We start from the raw sequence: 18,459 nt of genomic DNA, 5'->3' as shown, positions 1-18,459 counted from the left end.
TCAGGGATAGATTATTTTTAGTTTATGTTTTCAGTTGCTGAGACCAAAAGGCCTTGGGGCCATCTTTAAATCCTCTGTTTCTGTCTTGCCCCCACATCTAATCCGTCAGCAGATGCTCTTGGCATTTCTTCCAGAACCCCACCCATCCCCACCTCCACCATGACCTCCTGATCCAAGCCACCATCCTCTGCCACGTGCCTGATGGAAACAGCCTCCTAAGTGGGCGTCCGTGCCCAGCCCAGCCCCACTTCAGCCTTTCTCCACACAGCCGTCAGAATGAGCCTGTGAAGCGAGAGTCAGGCCACGTCCCTTCTTTGTTCAAGACCTTCCACCAACTTCTCATGCAGAGTGGAGGCCAGGGTCCTGGGAATGCCTCCGTGGCTCCGTGGATCCTGGCCCCGGCTCTCCCCTGGACCCCCGGCCTGGTCCTCTCCCCCGTGCTCCTGCCCCAACTCACAGGACTCCTGGCTGGTCCTCTGACACACGGGACCGGCTCACACTTTACAGCCTTTCTGCCCACTCTTTTCCTGGAACACTTGCTCCAACATCCGTACAGCTGGTGCCTCCCAGACCACCCTGCGTACCTAACACCTGCTCCCCGTCCCTTCCCTCTGCTGCTCTCCTGCCCCCCTTTTCTTGCCTTATCTCCTTCCACAGCATGTATCACATCAGACACACTCGGCATTTACTCATCTTACTTACTATCTGTCTCTGCGGTCTAGAACGTAAGCACCTGGCAGAAAGGACCTGCATCTCTTTACTGCTGTGCCTCCCCTCCCGAAAACAGCATAAACAGGAGGTGGAGGTGCCTAGAAAACATTTGTTGAATGAATGAATGATGAATCCAAAGTTCCCACGCCCTAACTATATATATATTATGAGACTCCGTGTATCATTGAGTTCTGGTTGCTCCCAAAACACACAAACAGCAAAACAAGTTTTACAAAAACCTCTGTCTACAGGAAACTATGTGTATTTTAACAAGTTCTATGTGTATTTTAGAGGCATTTTACTTTTTTTAAGATAGCACACAAGTGATTTAATTGTACTTAATGGCAGGTTCAGTTACTTTTGAGAAGGAAAAGGATGGTGCTTCTAAAGTCTCATATACATTTGGTTCATTTTCTAATAGATGGAGAGCATCCCAGCTCATCAAGACTATACCTGCTTCAGACCTGCCCCAGGTGAGGGCGAAGGTTGCAGCCGTGGAGATGCTGAAGGGTCAAAGGGCTGACCTTGGGCTCCAGAGGGCCTGGGAGGGCAACTATCTTGCTTCGGTAAGTCCAGGAGAACAAAGTGGAACCTACTCCTGCTCCCCTACCCAAAGAAAGAGAAGAATTTTTCTCCAAGAATTGATAGAAGGACTAAGACACCCTCAGAAACTAAATTTCTACGAGAGACTCTAGACTAAAAGATTTTTATTGCTTCTAAATAAATGTTTCCCTCACTTTAAATGGGTCCTCTGTCTTGTATCCACATGTATTAGGTACATTCTGTAACCTGGCATTGACCATTTAAACCTTCCCTTACGTAATTAAACAACTGTTTTTAATTAGCATCTTTGTATCCATTATTCCTAAAGCTGTATTTCATCCTCTCTCCCATTCCTTATTTCAAAAATATTATAGGACCGTTGGTGTTACAGTAACCCTTCAGTAGTAGCTTTTCATCTGGGATGGGGAGGTCCAAAGCACATGTGTGAAACTAACCGCGTGTAGTTAGAAAGCAGTGAGAGGTTGCCTTGTCATCTAACATGTGAAGTGTGCTTATATTTTCGTGTTTCCCTTTTCTTTCAGAAGCCAGATACACCTCAGACCTCAGGCACTTTCGTCCCCGTCGCAAATGAACTGAAACGGAAGGACAAATACATGAACGTCCTCTTCTCCTGTCACGTCCGTAAGGTAAGGCAAGCTTGAAACAGACCTCCTTGGAAAGAACAGACTGATGCCGATGAAACTGACGTGGCTGCGGCCCCGGTAAAACATAACACCAGGTGCACCCCGGCCATGTCATCAGTGAGTTCTCCCTGTGGGGTGTGGCACCGATGGAATGGTTGAGGTGACTGCAACCTCAGGGTTAGGCTGTAAAGCCTAATTAGGGAAGTCAATATTTTTGGTAACCATCTCTTTTTAAAACAGGAGAAGGGGAACCTCTCTGACATCAGGGGCTTGTATTTTACTGTGTGTATCTTTCATAGCATGTATTAGTCTGCCTTGTAGTTAATGGTCATTCAGTACTTTTCATACATGTTTTATTAGTATTTTTAAAAAACAGGGGAAGAGGAGGAAGAATGTAGTTTAGAAAAGGGAGAAGGACGCAGTGAGACTTGGAAGCGGGGGTTGATGGAGTTATGTGCTATGAATATATTCGCTTCTCTGAAGCAGGACATGTGAGGATTGTTACTTACCTAGGGGGTTGGAGCAGTTGAGCCAGTGGAAAGCTGGAAGCTGGAAAGTGGAAGGAAAGGGAGATAGCTGGTTTTTAAAACCCTAAAACTTGTTTTCAAAACACAGAGGGGAAATTGAAATAATTATAAAAGAGTGTTTTACAAGATGATGTAAAAAAAATTTAAGTATTAATGAAATGGATGAATTTAAGAAAAATATGTCTAGATTGACCCCAGAAGAGATACTGACATAATATGCCAATATCCAAAGGAGGAATTAAGAAAATTATCAAAAAATTATGTCATAACAAAGGCCCAGGTTTAGGTGATTTTAGAGGTGCTTTGTTTCAAATCTTTAAAAAGTGCATAATTGCAGTATTATTTAGATCAAAATAATGAAATACTGTTTTTCAGCTGTAAATTTGGAAAACTTTAAAATGCTGATAACAACCAGTGTTTGCAAGGGTTTAAGGAATTACTACTGGTAGGAGTATAAGATACAGTCCTTCTGAGTGGACATGTATGCAGTACCTATCAAAATTTAAAATGCCCAGACCACTTTATCTAGGAATTCTACAACTCAGGATGTATCCTGCACTAGATTTACACATATCCATACACATAGATAGTTTTGTACATTGTAACAGTCAAAAAACTGGAGGGAAAAGATGTGAATCTCCATCAGTATATGATTGGATTAATAAATAATCATGTGTGGCCATAATAGGATACAACACATCTACTGAAATGAATGAAAGAAGGATAAAAGTGTAAAAAAAAAAAAAAAAGAACAAAATATATGAAACAGTGGTTTTCAAGACAGTGCACATCAAGCAAGGAAGGACAGTGAACCCAGAGGTGTGAGAAGCAAAGGAAGCGAGCCCTACAGTTACCCAGTTTACTTCCTTGAGAGAGAAATGGGCCGGGGCGGCCAAGGAAGAACTCAGTAGGCTGCCCAGTTGACAAGACAAAGCTGTGAGCTGGGAGATACCAAAGCAGCTGGAGTCGGTGGAGCAGAGTCCCACAGAGGACAGAGCTCCACAGAGAGAAAAGAACTCCAGGGACCCTCAGGGGGTCCACGTCAGGTGTTCAGCTGAGGACTGTTCCGCACACATGTGAGGAAACCACCCAGAGGACTACAGATGATGATGCCCGGAACTCACACGGGGCTGCAAGAAGTGCCTGTTCCCTCCAGCCAGACTGGAAAGCCTCATGATTCATGGACCATTGGGTAGAGTCCTGACTAGAATTTTGGCCTCAGTGATGGGAAATAATTGGCCCTGACTAACCACTGCTCCAATCCTACCTAACAAATCACCCAAAAGAATCAAGCTGTTTCCAAGTAACCTAACAGTGTCCCAGAACAAAGCCCAAAAGTATTTATAGGAAAACAAAATACTGAGCACCTGGAAGATGAAGTTCAGAGTGTGTGGCATCCAATCACAAATCACCAGGCATACAAAACAGCAGGAAGCTACAGCCTATAATGAGGAGAAAAATCAATCATGTGGACTGATCCAGAACTGACATCAATTGTAGAATTAACAGACAAGGCCACTGAAACAGTTGTTAGGCTATGTAATGAACAGAGATAATATGATATTTATCTGACGTTTAAAAAATTCTCTTCATGGGATTAACAGCAATTTAGATATTTGCAGATGAATAGTAAACTTAACAAATAATAAACTAAAGATATAGCAATAAAATTACCCAGAATGAAATACACAGAGAAGGGGAAAATAATGCCCCCCCAAAAAAACAAACAGAGTATTAGGATGCTGTGAGCCAACCTCAAATGGCCTGATACAAGGGCATGTGGAGTCCCTTACAGGAGAAAAGAGAAGGGGAAATTTTTTAAATACTTGAAAAAATAATGGCTGAAAATTTTCCAAATTTGATGAACACTGTAAACTCATAGACTCCTGAAAACTCAGCAAGCCTCAATAACTAAAATCTTGAAGAAAACTGTACCAAGACACAACATGATCACATTGCTTAAAGCCGGTGATAAAGAGGAAAAAGACACAGGAAAAGGATGAGGATGCATCAGATTTCTTATCAGAAACAGTGCAGATGAGAACAGTGGGGCACTAACTTTAAAACTTTTTTACAGAAAGGAAAAAAAAAAAACTTGACCTAGAATTCTATACCCAACAAACATATCTTTCAAAAACCAAAGTGAAATAAAGATCTTTTCAGACACATCTGAAGATATGAACTCACAGGAAATGTTAAAGGAAATCCTTCAGGCAGAAGGAAATATGAACATAATACACCAGAGAATGAAGAGCAAGGGAAATGGGAGCTATCGAGTAATATTTTTCTTACCACTTAAATCTCTTTAAAAGATAATTGACTGCCCTGCAGTGTTCCCAGTGGCATTCTTCACAGTAGTTAAAGGTGGAAACAACCCGAATGTCCATCGGTAGGTGGACAACGAACATGTGTATCCTTACAAAGGAATACTATTCAGCCATAAAAAGGAATGAAATACGTGCTACAACCTTGACGATAATATCTATGTAGTAAGACACAGAAGGACAAATATCGTGTGATTCCATTTATATGAAATACCAAGAATAGTCAAATTAATAGAAACAGAAAGTAGAATACTGATTACCAGGGGCTGGGGTCAGGGAGCAGCAGGGAATTATTATTTAGTGGTGTTAGTGTTCAAATGAATGTTCTAAGAAAAAAGATACCAATTCAATATAATAAAGACTTTTTAACAAAATAGAGAGCAGCTCGTTTTAAACTTAGAATGAAATAAATGACACCAAGGAAAGCTTGCTGGCAGTATCTTGGGGGTGGTCACCATAATGTAGAGTCTAATTCTGAACTCCTAATCCAGTAACTCTATTTTGCACATATACCTAGAGTTGATCAATCAAGAAAGGACTTTTGCTAACCAGAGTCACACACCCACACAAAACAGTATAAGCCATGATGCCAGTTTTTGAATTTCACCAAGGAACGTACCATTGTGGTGAATTCTCACGTCTGCTCTCTGAGATGCTGCCTTTCCAATATCAACATACCCGGGGAGTCAAATTAGTCATCTGAACAATTGATCAAAGAGAGCTGGACGGGTTTGAGAATCATGTCATCTGCTGTGGAAAAGCCTGGCATCTCTGCTTCTGTTTTCCAGGGATAGCAATTTGATGTCTGACAGCATGGCTCTCCCTGGGGTAAAAACTAGATAAAAACTGAAAAAATCTTAGTCATGCTTCTGTATTTCTAAGTTCAATGCAAAATAATGCAGTAGGTTTCTTCACACTACAGCTTAGGTAATACCGTCTTTAAAAATGTTTCAATCCCCAAGGGTGTACGAAGGTAAACTTGATACGATTTCAGTAAAGCAAAACAAATTAACAAAACCCTCTTCTTTATGCTTTGGTTGTTGAAGCAGCCACTTGCCACTGGCTACATTTATAAAACGTTCTCTGAGGTAGGAGACTTGGCACATTGTTACCCTCATGCTGTGTTTTCTCCTGGTCTGGCTCCAGGGAGACTTGCCCTCTGGCCCGCTGTGGAGCTGACAAAACCCACAGACGGCCCCCAGACGTGTCCAGGCAGGAGCGCCCTGGCGGGGATTGCTCCCTGGTTGAGGGCAGTAGCTTGGGTAAGAGAAGAAGTGAGATGAGATCTCAGCTAACACTGAGTCTCTGATCTAGTTTTTCTATGACTGTGAATTTAAGCGGAAGGGAAATGGGGTTCCTGTGCCACAGCTGCTTTCATTACGTTTGAATTTACAAATTCACGTACGTATGTAAAACATTTTTCTTTGCCATTTCGCTTTGGCTAAGTTACGCAACTCAAAGCTTTTCCTTTGTTACATGATGTCCTTCCCACTCGCTTGATTCATGCTTTCAAGATGAGGTGGGTCGCTAAACCTCAAGGTGAAGATTTACGGCCTGTTCTCTTTAGAAATTACATTTATACATTAAAAAGGATGTAACATTTCTACGCAGGGCTTCAATGTAATTGCCGCTTTGAGGGGTTTGTTTACGGGTTTCTAGATGAACTACTCATGGGCGTATTGTCAGAAGGGCCGTGCTCTCCACCTTAGCCCCATGGCCTGTTTTGTGTTGAATCTTGTGTGACCTCGTGAAATTGCGCAGCAAGTTTTTCTCTTCCACATTCTTTTGCAACACACTCATACGTCTCTCAGTCTGATTTCACAAAAGATGAGAGTCCTACTTTTATGTATGATTCAGATTCCTACTTTTGTGTATGATTCAGATTCCATCTTAGATGTTCTCTGTTTTCCATACTCTACGGTGGATACAAACGACGAGTGTTCTCCAAGGAGGTTTTCACAAACCAGTGTTCTGTTGATTATTAGGTTTTATTTTCCCCCAAGGGTACCATAAATAAATGTATTTGGGAAAGGCTAGGTTCAGCAGTTAAACATGCTCTTTAAGTGCAGAATTCTATAAGCCTTTAATGTATCCGTGGGCTCTGAACGCCGCAGGGGTGGCTGTGATTTGCAGCGTTTCTCAAACCAGCCTGGCCTGGAACCCTGTCTTTCACCAAGCACCCCGTGAGGCGGGGCTTGTGCAAAACAACCTAGAAAAACGCTGATGGAGGAGCTGCACAGCCAGCTTGTTTCAGGTCCTCTGACAAGTGCCAGCTCTCTTTTATGGCAAAAAACCGCTGCCATGTCCAGTAAACCGTCACTACCGAGAGCAGTTATTACAGACACTGTTTCTGTCAAGTTGAAGGCTGGAGAATATGCTTGGGTTTATAAAGGACATGTTTAGAGGACTGACTGATTTCTAAAACTTTAAGGCAAAAGGGAGGAGACAATAAAATGCAAACTGAAACTTGAATTTTAGTTTGCTGTGCCCTACCTATAGCAGTATGTCCCACTGGATCCTACCCTACTGTCCTAATTTAGTTAGCTGTGTCACAGCTCTGCCTTCTAATTTGTTACCGAGTCCAAACTCGTTCTGCTCGCCGCACGACAGGCCAATAAATCAAGAGATGAGGTGTGGGGGCAAGGAATAGCGACTTTATTCAGAAAGCTGGCAAACCGAGAAGTTGATAAACTTAATGTCTTGGAGAACCACCTTCCCCAAGTCAGAATACAGGCTTCTTTTATACTAAAAAGACAGGGGAGGTGTGGTTGGTTGTTGCAAACTTCTTGGTGTAGGAAGCTGTCCTCCTGGGTCAGGTCACCTGCCCCTGGAAAACCTCCAACAAAACAAATGTTATTTTCTATTCTGCAACTTGTTATCTTTATGTAAGTGCAAAAGAGCTCATATCTTTAAAGGTCAAAGCCTTGAGAATAGGCTCTCCTGTATATTTCAGGCTAAAGGCAACATTCTTTTATAAAAGGTGCAGAGCCTAGCCTGGAAGACAGGACAGGGTTAAAGCCAAAGGAACAGTTCTAATATGCAGTCAGATTTGTTCTCTTCTATTACAGTCTGCTAGGGAGAGCGGTCTTAGTGGGTTCTGTTGCTTTGCTTTGTTTTCCTTTCCTTTTCTTTCCAGTCACTGAGAAATATGACACAGGAGTTGTTTGGAAATTTTTAGTGCGTGGTACTTAGGTATCACTATTACCCAAATCTAAAACTGAAGCGTCCTAATCAGTGAATCATTAACTACTTATTTACAAGATTAATCCTGTGGTTCATTCTGTCTGTTAGGAAAAGATTTACCTGCAAATGTGGGCATTGTCTGACTCTCTAACAAAGTAGCACTCAACAGAATCACACACATGTACATTTTCTCCCAAGGCCATTATCTAGTTTTGTTTCCTTTATATGAAATTATATTTATATTTATCTATATTATATCTATCTTTATGTGAAATTACGTTCACTTACTCGTTTCTTGTCTATCTCAACCCCATCTACTAGTTTCAGATTCTTGCAACAATGGGCTTCCTTGTATATCATTAGCAGTTTATAAAGTGCTTGAACATGCACATTGTAAATTTAGGGGGAAAAAATTATCAAACTATTTAATTTGAGTAATTGCTCTACCAATGTAATTTTTTTTTAATTAATTGAAGTCATGTGCTGGATTTTTAAATGAAGGAAAAAATAAGTTCAATCCCACTTCTAGATTTATAATTCTAGAAGGATACATTTCTCAATGAAATTGTGAGTCTAAAAGAGATCTTCTGTGGGTGGCTACTACCCAGTAATACATCATTGCAAATACAGGCTCGAATCCGCTCTGAACAGTTCATCCAGCCCATCAGCATTCTGTGGGCAATCTAGTCGTGATGGCTGGTTGTAAAAATCTTGCCCTCCAGAAACTTAGACTCCAAAGGGAAAAATTAACGCATGGAGAAGAGACTTTGTGAGATAAAAGAAAATGTACAAGTAAATATCAACATTTCCAACAAGGAGAATAAAAAGTTCCAAATCAGCAACCCAGGTGCTTATATAGTGCCTGTGATGTGAGAGAGCTTTTTATTACAAAGATAGCTGACTAATTAAATGGTTTCCAGCCTCAGAAATCAAAAATCACAAAGTCCGCAGTTGCTCTTTTTTCAATGCAGACATAAAGTTTCTCCACGACCCAACTTGGGCCTTGGGGACTGAAGCTCTTGAGCAAGTGTGCTTCCCTTTGCCACTTGGGAAATGTTTTCCTTACATAATGCAGCCTCCCCAGGGTGCTGCGGCCATCTTCCGTCTGGTTTCCCGTCTGACAGTTCCCATTGTCAACACTGATTGGCTCATGTGGGGAAGAAGACTTCTTGAAATTGTCCTGTGGGATTAAAAGCGCTCTCAAAGCCCACTGATTAGCAAGGGTGTAGTAAATACTACAGGTTGCCCACTTCTGCACAGGGGGCTATCAGGTACAAGAGAACAGGCACCTTATAAACCTTACCCTCAAGGAACTTCCAGGCAGGCTGGAAGAGAGACTCACTGTCCGTGAAATAATAGGCAATCAATAAAAACCTGCCCTGGATATCTGAGATTCCACATTGTTCTCGCATTTGTATTGAGGCGTAACTTATGTGCAAGTTAAGTGCACAGATCTGAAGTATATGATTCAGTGAGTTTTGACTAGTGCACACACACGTGTAAATCACAACCTCATCAAGATAGAGGATGTTTCCATCACCCTAGGAAGCTCCTTCAGCCCCCTCCCCAGCCAGAACCCCACCACCACCACCAAAGGCAACCATTGCTCTGATTTCTTTTACCGCAGATGCGTTTTGCTCTTTCTTAACCTTCACTGAAAAAAAGAAATCATACAGCTGTATGTAAGATTTTTTACTTTGTGTTGAAGTAAATTTGTTAGTCTTATTTATAACTATTTTGGTAACTTATTTGTAGCTGTTTGACAAGGAGAGCAGCTTTTGGATAGACTTCTAATTTTAAGGCAGTCTGTACAACCTGTGGTATTGGCTCAGGTCATTAGAGCCAGATTAGCGAGATATAGTCAGTAGACTAATTATCACAGGATTAGTAAGTAAAATCAGCCTCTTTTGCCAAACATAGCTTCAACCAAAAGTTTAAAAAACACAGCATTCCACATAACTATTGTAGCAAGTATGTATTTTTTAATAACCAAGCATCCATGGTCTACAAGATATAAGTCAACTGAACTTACTGACTATACTTCAATTAAAAAATAAGATAAATTTCTAAAAAAACAAGTCAACTGTCCTTAAAATTAACTAAAACTTTTCAATTATTAAGTGAAAACTTCTGCCCTTTTAGTAGGAGAGGTGTAAATAGTAACTCCACTTCGTATAGAGACCAAGGATAGATGTAACTGAATTGTCTTGCTTTTATCAGCATCAGCCAGCCTTCCTTCCTGTCATTCTTTCCAAGCAAAGAGTGATGACACGCCCAGTGTTTTCCATTAGCAGAAACACTTCGGCCAGTAGTTCCTCCTGTCCTCACATATCCTGCTTTCAAAGAAATACCTGTGCTTCTTGGTTTCAGTGTTAATTTTTTGTTTTATGCTTAATTCTTTGTAAATCCTATGTATTGATTCTACAACCATGTTGTAGAAATTCAGAGAAAAGAGTGATTTTTTTTTTTTACTGGAGGAATTGAAGAGGTTTTATAACAGACTGAAAATTTGAGTGTTGTCTTGAAATATACATGGATAAAGAGGAAAAGGTTGGGGAGGGTAGACCTCAGTGGTAAAGCGTGTGCTTAGCATGCATGGGGGGTCCTGGGTTCAATCCCCAGTGCCTCCATTAAAGAAAAAAAAAATACACACACACACACACACATACACACATAATTACCTCCCTCCCCCCGCCAAAAAAGATATTTTTTTAAAGTAAAAAAAAAATTTTTTAAGAGGAAAAGGGAGGAGAAAATCATAAACATTTAAGAGAAAGGAAAGCTGTCAGAAGGGAGCCAGGGTCCTTGAAGAAATCAAGTTAAATAAGAAGACTAGTGGCAGATAGGAGAACTCTTGAAAGGCAGGTAAAAGAACGGTGGAATCTGAGTGGCAGGGGGCCTTGGAAACCCTCCGACTGCCTGTTCTACCACACCTACATCACATGTCCACTTAGCCTCTGCTTGAATCCGTTCCACGTGGGGCACTTACTGCCTTCTCGCATGGTGCATTCTTTTTAATGAGCAGAAGTGATGATCAGACAATTATTTATTCTATAGGCAATAGGAAGGCACTACCCACTTTCAAACATGGGGTCTTTTTTAATTATGTATGTTACAGGTGTACATTATAGTGATTCACAATTTTTAAAGGTTATAGTCCATTTATAGTTACTATAAAAGATTGGCTCTATCCCCCATGTTGTACAGTATATCCTTGTAGCTTATTTTATACCTGATCGTTTGTGCTTCGTAACCTCCACCCTTGCATAGCGCCTCCCCACTTCCTTTCCCCACTGGTAACCATTAGTTTGTTCTCTATATCTGGGCCTGCTTCTTTTCTGTTAGATTCACTAGTTGGTTGTCTTATTTTAGATTCTACATATAAGTGATATCACACAGTGTTTGTCTTTCTCTGTCTGACTTACGTCATTTGGTGCAAGTAGATGTCATGTGGAACATGTAGATTTAACGACATACTTCAGGAAATTTAATCTGAAATACACCTGCCCAGTGCATGAGGAAAGGGACAGAATGAATTGTTTCAAATAGAGATAACTTTGTTTTTAACAGCTTTATTGAGATAAAATTCACTTAACATACAATTTCTCATTTTAAAGTATACAATGTAGTGGCTTTTTCTTATAGTTAAGAGTTGTATATCCATCACCACAATCAATTGTTGAACATTTTCATTAACCCAAAAACAAACCCCACACACCCTCTTAGCTAACAGTCCCCCAAACCTCGTATCTCCCCCAGCCCCAAGAAACCACTAATCTGTGCTCTGTTTCTATAGATTTGCTTGTTCTGGCCATTTCATGTAAATGGAGTCATACAACATATGGTCCTTTGTGCCTGGCTGCTTTTTCTTGGCATGGTCTTCTCAGGGTTCATCCGTGTTGTAGCCTGTCTCAACGCTGCGTTCTTTTTATTGCTGAATTATATTCCATTGTATGGATAGATCACGTTTTATTTGTTCATTCATCAGTTGGTGCACATTTGGGTTGTTTCTGCTTCTTAGCTGTTACGATTAAGGCTGCTGTGAACATTCAGGCGCAGATTTCCGTGTGGATGTATTTCCAGTTCCCTTGGGTATATGCTTAGGAGTGGAGTTTCTGAGCCATGTGGTAATTCTATGTTTAACCGTTCAAGGAGCTGCCAGACTGTTTTCCGAAGCCACTGCATCACGTTAGATCCCCACCAGTAGAGATGAGGGTTCCAATTGCTCTACATCCTGGCCAACGTGTGTTACTATCTGTCTTTGTTAATTATTGTCACCCTAGTGGGTGCGAAGTGGTATCTCACTGCGGTTCTGATTTACATTTTCCTGATGGCTAATGAAATCAAGCATCTTTTCAGTGTTTCTTTATAGCCGTTTGTGTATCTTCCTCTGGAGAAATGTCTCTTCAAATTCTTTACCCATTTAAAAAAAATTTTGTCTTTTTATTATTGAGTTATATACTCCAGGTTTAACATACATTCTACTCTTCATATGTTTTAGATAAAAATCCCTTTTCAGATATATGATTTGCATGAATTTTCTCCTCTTCTGTGGGTTGCCTTTTCACTTTCTTTATAATGTCTGGGTTATATGTTTTTAGTCCTTTAATTCTGTTTAATCCTTTTCAACTTTCTTGGTTTTTTTCCCCTGTTAAATTGTAAAATTGTGCAATTTTCATTGTAACATTCCACAAATCTGGAAACATCTACTCTTTCTAGCTCCCTGTTGCATCCAATAGCCTGGCTCCACAGCCAGCCACCTCTGCCCCAGATGTTTTCCTGACAGACGGTTTGATTTACTTCTTGATGCAATAATATGGTTTACTGTTTCGTTTTCTTACAGGTGAATCGATTTAGTAAGGTGGAAGATCGAGCAATTTTTGTCACTGATCGTCACCTGTATAAAATGGATCCCACTAAGCATTACAAAGTGATGAAGACCATCCCTCTGTACAATGTAAGTGCCTCTGCTTCTCTCTGAATGAGGGGTTCTCAGCCTGGCGTTCATGGACCCCTAGTGGGTCAACAGACTGATCCCTAGAACCGTCGGGGCTTTAGGAAGCCCTTGAATTCCTGAAATTCTATCCCAATTGCATGTTTCATACAAAAGTACTGTTTTCTAGAAGGAGGATCCAGAGCCTCCAATGGAACAACAAAGCCTTTTTTTTTTTAAAGTATAGGACTCTGAGTTCTACGTGACTTTTCTTTATTCCTAATCCTACTCACTGCTTAAATGTTGTGACACGAGACATATTTTCTGATTTATTTTCATAAGGCTTGTTTTTATGTGGAACTGGTATCAGGTAGAAAAACAGTCGAGAATTGCTTTCTGAAAACATTATCTCTCTTTTAAATGTAGAATGGAGGCTTGCTTCCAGACTTTTCACCAATATGGTTTACCTCTAATCTAAACCCACTTAGGTGTTCCCTTTCTCTGTGGGGTTTTCAAGTTCTGTAATCATTCCTTATTTGAAATATGAAATTTGGTGGGTGTTTCCTCGAATCTCCATAGATTTTTTTTTAATTTTTTTTCCTGCTTTATGGGGTCTGCTTTACAAGCACCTGCTCTGATTCTTCAGAAAGACCCTCCTGGACGACTGGCTCTTACGTGTCAGGGGATTTTTCTCTTCCTGCTAGTCCTTAAAGAGGGAGGTCTGTGTTTGTCCAATAATAGGAACTATGAAGAGTATCATTTAAAATTATTTTAAATCCTTTTGGCCTCTGCAAAAGGGAACTGGAAACATACTGTTTTGTACTCTTATCTTGTTAAATCAGGAGTCCTGTTGGTTGTGAGGTACATCGAAGGCAAACTATTCCTGGCTTTGCTAAATAATTTAGAACATCTCTGCAGGCTCGTCACCCTGTGAGGAGGTTGGGATCCGTCTCCACCACGTAGTCCCCGCCCCGCACACATACGCAGACACACTCCACTCCCGTTCAGCAGAAAGGCTGATGGGTGGCAGCTAAGAAGAAAATGACGTTCTGAGACATTCTTGATCGCATGTAGCCTTCTTAACAAAGACGTGTGATCTTCTATATCAATCAGAGTTTAAGCCTAATAACCCTGCAGTCTCGAAGCAGGCGATGAAGGAGGATAAGGGAGAAAAATCAAGTTTTGTCAAAGTCTAAAAGAGTGTGTCTGAGTCCTTTTCCTTACTTTCTGTTAAAGGGAGATCAATCAAGCACACAATATGAATTCCATAAATAGTTAAACAGGTCTTTCAACTGAAGTTATTTTCCCAAACTACCTTCCTTTTCCGTGTTGGCTGGTGTATGTTTATCGTCACCGTTGTCATCATCATCATCATCAATGTTATCAGTTGTGTCCTGTAATGCAGAAGTGAACCATGTCTAACAATTGGCATAAAGGTAAAACCAGGCCAGTAGGATGGGTGCACCGTGTCACACATCAGTGCTCTGCCTTCCCTTCCCGTCCTGGTGCACACCAGCCTAACTTCCAGCAGCCAGTGTCTTTGTCAGAAGGCTCCCTTTCTTTGTCAAAAGGCTGCCAGAGCCCTCTGTGCTCGCGGGAGACCCCCACCTACCACCCCCCAGCCACCCAAATGACGAGTGGGTGTGGGGGTATAAACACTCCAACTCCACCCCTCATCGGCCACCATCATTCTGAGGTGTGTTTTACACCATTTGCTGGAGCTTTTCTGTAGGAATAAGCTGCAGCTGCCCCCTGGGGTAGTTGCTTAATAATGGGCCCTTCGAGGTGCCTTCCTTTCCCTGAGCCACCTCCTCACGCCCTTGCTGGTGTCCCTGCACCTCTCAGATCAGTTCTGATGCTCGTCAATCTTTGTCTCAGGGCCTGCTTTAAGGAGAGAGTCACCTCTTAGGAGGCAGCAGATTGAATGGGGCAGGGGGACTTGCGGCCGTGTCTGTAAAAATGTTCAGTCTGAGGCCAGTATGACCCAATATTAAGTCTGGCTAATGGGGACATGAATACTTGTTATTTTATTCTCCACACTTTTTGTATGAAATATTTTGAAATCACAAACATCGTTCAAGACAAGGAACCTTTGAAAACGATACGGCTAATAATAACCGAGAGGAAGAACCCGGCAGCTGGGGGAAGAAGGAGAATGATTTCAGTTTTAACCACGTCGAGTTTCAGGTGTTGATGCAGTTTGTTACATGTACCCTCCACGGATAACGGGAAGTCTGGTACTGTAAAGAGGGGGAAGGATTCAGCCCGTAAGATAAAACTTTAAGAGCAGATGCGCACATAATTGAAGGCTGAAATTATGAGTCTGGCGGGAGAAGCGGGCAGATGATTCAAGAGCACCCACACTTAAATGGTGGGGAAAAGGAGGATCATTGCAGGAAACGGAATGAAAAGGAAATCTCTTGTCTTTATGGGCCTCCATTTTCCCTTCTCTCTTAATGTGCGAATGAGCTCCAATTTCCCTTCAGTTCCATGAGGTTATCAATTATTCCAGGGAGGAGAAGAACTCTGGGACCACTGTGTTTCAGAATCAGATTAGAACGTTTTCAGAAATAAAGAGTGATCAATAAACACACATAGCTGAGGATCCCCACATGTCTCGTTTCTCCTCCTGCTTAGGCCCCTGTTTGAATTCCCTGGGCTTCTCTGGCTCCAGGGAACGGATTGTGCCTATCGGGGAGGGGGAGTTTCTCTCTGTCCCTCTTGAGTTCTTGTGGCTGGACCAGTAGTACAATTGACACAAGACGCGTTAACAGGAGGAAACCCAGTTCGATTTTGTGTGTGCGGAAGATCGTAAAATGATGCTCAGAGAATGACCTAAAGCAGGTAGCTTTTATGTCTTTTTGTAGAAAGAAACAATGAGTTTGGGAAGATCTGACAGGACAAAGAAACTTAGGTTTGGGTGCTTAATTATAAGGAGTTTAAGCAACGTTTGGCCTTGGGCAGTAAAGAGGTAACAAGGTTTATCCACACAGGCTTCTCAGCCCTGGGTTCCCCATCTCTGGCGATAGTGACTGCCTGCCACCTCCCAGTGCAGGGAGAACACCTTTCACATGGGAGGTTTCTTTCCTGATTTCAGGGAGACAGAGAGGGGGGTCAAAGTGTCCCTCTTGCATTGGCTGTTTTTTAAGTATCTTGAATTCAAAATGATCAGTGTGCCATTGAGGCATATTTTGAGGCCTGCCCTGGGCCCCAACAGGACCAAATACTATCTCAAGTAATATTTTGTTTTTAATTAAGGATGCACATGTATGTGTATGTATGACTGAGACATTATGCTGTACACCAGAAATTGACACAACATTGTAAACTGACTATACTTCAAAAAAAAATAAAAATAAATTTTCTTTATTAATAAAAAAAAATTTTTTTTTAAGATGCACATGGTAGTAAGGGAAAGGTATCTCACAGACACCCAGGAAACTCTTCAGTTTAAAGGCAGCTCTGAGGAACCACGTTATTCTGTGACTCCCTCAGCAACATGGTGCTTGGATGGTCTAAGTTTCTGCCATTCTTTTTGGTCTTTATCTCTCTTTATGTGTTTTCTTACTAACAATCACTTTTCTTGCCAGACAACATGGGCCAGGCTGAGGTCTAAATCAGCCAACCCAACAACAAGCCATTCAAGTTTGATCCTGCAGAGACATATTGAACACAGTGTCTCTGATGAGGCCTCACCATAGCAACCAGTTCTGCATGATCCAAATTGGAGCTTCAGCTCCTCGTCAGGCAGTTGCAAATCAATGTGCAGTCTTTCCTGACTTTTCCTGGCATAGCGTGGGATAATTACTACAGTTCATTTTGGGTAAAAATGGTCAGTCCCCTTCTACAGTTTTTGAGTGTTGTCCTTAGGCCCAAGTCACGTTTGGACCTTGGTCACAGATCATACTGAATACTGGGGTGGGTGATTAGGTTTTCCCAGTGAGAAGGAAGTCAGTGGGAGAGCGGTGCTTCAAAAAGTCCACGTTCATGCAGCATCCTTGGGTCCTTGGACTCTTTCCACCTACCCGCATTCCACTTGCCAAGATCCCAGACTTTGTCAAGCAGGAGCTAAACTGATGCCCACCGTGGATAAGAACTCGGCTGATGCTGCAATTTTTTTTTTTTTGGATATTTTAAAATATTTACTTATTTATTTTTAATTGAAGTACAGTCAGTTACCATGTGTCCATTTCTGGTGTACAGCACAATGTCCCAGTCATGCATATTCATTTTCATATTCTTTTCCATTAAAGGTTATTACAAGATATTGAACATAGTTCCCTGTGCTGTACAGTGAAACTATTTTTAATCTATTTTTATGCGTAGTGGCTAACATCTTTCAACATTATGTTCACAAGAGCTTCCATATTATTTTGTGTAATTCTGGTTCTCTCATTTTCATTGCTGTATAGTATTTCCTTATGAGTATATACCAGGTATATACCAGAAGGAATGGATGTTTCATTTATCCATTCCTGTGTTGATGGATATTTAAGATTTTAAAAATCGTTCTTGTGCGTATCTTTTGGTGTTTGTATGCATACATTTTGTGGGACAAATACCCAGGAGTGAAACTGCTGTGCAGTTTTAGTAGATAATTCCAGTTTTCCAAAGCAGTAATACTGGTTTACACCCCCACCAACAACACTGGGAAGTTCCTGTTGCTCCAGGACAGTCTTGAATTTTAGCTATTCTGGTAGGTGTGTGGTAGTTACACATTGTGGGGGTTTTTTTCCCCTAGTCTTATTGAAATATAAGTGACATATAACATTGTGTATGTTTAAGGTGTACAATGTGTCAATTTGATGCATTTATCTATTGCAGTATGATTACACCTTTAACATTAGATGCCACCTCCACCACATCACATAATTACAAATTTTTAGGGGTGAGACCATGTAAAATCTGATCACACAGCAACTTTTAAGTATATAATACAGAATTATTAGCTGTAATCACCGTGCTGTATAACAGATCCCAAGAACATACTCATCTTATATCTGGGAATTTGTACCTTTTAACCAGCATCTCACCATTTCCCGCATTCTCCCCCAGCCCCTACAACCACCACTCCACTCTATTTCTCTGAGTTTACCTTTTTTGAGATTCTACATGTAAATAATATTGTACAGTATTTGTCTTTCTCTTTCTGACTTACTTCACTTAGCACACCCTCAGGATTCATCCAAGTTGTTGCAAATGGCAGGATTTCTTTCTTTCTCACAGCTGAATAACATTCCATCGTGTGTGTATACCACACCTTTATCCATTCATCCGTGGATGGGTACACATTGTGGGTTTTATCTGTATTTCCCTCATTACCAATTAGGTGGAGCACCTTTTGTGTGTTTATTGGTCATTTGGATGTCTCTTGCCATTCTTCTATTGGGCTGACTTTTTAAAAAATTGATTTCCTAGAGTTCTTTTTATATTCTGCATACATGCCCATTGGCAGTTACCTGTGTTGCCAATATCTTCTCCAACTCTGTGACTTGCCTTTTGGTTCTTTCAGCAGTGTCTGTGAACAACATTTTTCATGCTAATGTGGTTTCATTTATCAGGTTTTTCTTCCTTTAAGGTCGATGCTTTTTTGT

At 41.1% G+C, this 18,459-nt stretch overlaps 1 protein-coding gene across 2 annotated transcripts in view; it reads left to right on the top strand.

Annotated features, from left to right (window-relative positions):
• Positions 1–18,459, top strand: part of MYO1D (myosin ID) — a 304,073-nt gene that overhangs the window by 178,069 nt on the left and 107,545 nt on the right. For both annotated transcript variants that reach the window (XM_031468289.2, XM_064495922.1), the window contains exons 18-20: positions 1,133–1,277; positions 1,797–1,901; positions 12,776–12,889. In XM_031468289.2, coding sequence (XP_031324149.2) covers positions 1,133–1,277; positions 1,797–1,901; positions 12,776–12,889 — 364 coding nt within the window. The remainder of the gene's footprint in view (positions 1–1,132; positions 1,278–1,796; positions 1,902–12,775; positions 12,890–18,459) is intronic.

The sequence above is a fragment of the Camelus dromedarius genome, chromosome 16, assembly GCF_036321535.1.
Source record: "Camelus dromedarius isolate mCamDro1 chromosome 16, mCamDro1.pat, whole genome shotgun sequence".
Lineage (NCBI taxonomy): Eukaryota > Metazoa > Chordata > Mammalia > Artiodactyla > Camelidae > Camelus > Camelus dromedarius.
The sequence above is the reverse complement of the archived record's forward strand: the minus strand, read 5'-3'. Positions and strand labels throughout refer to the sequence as shown.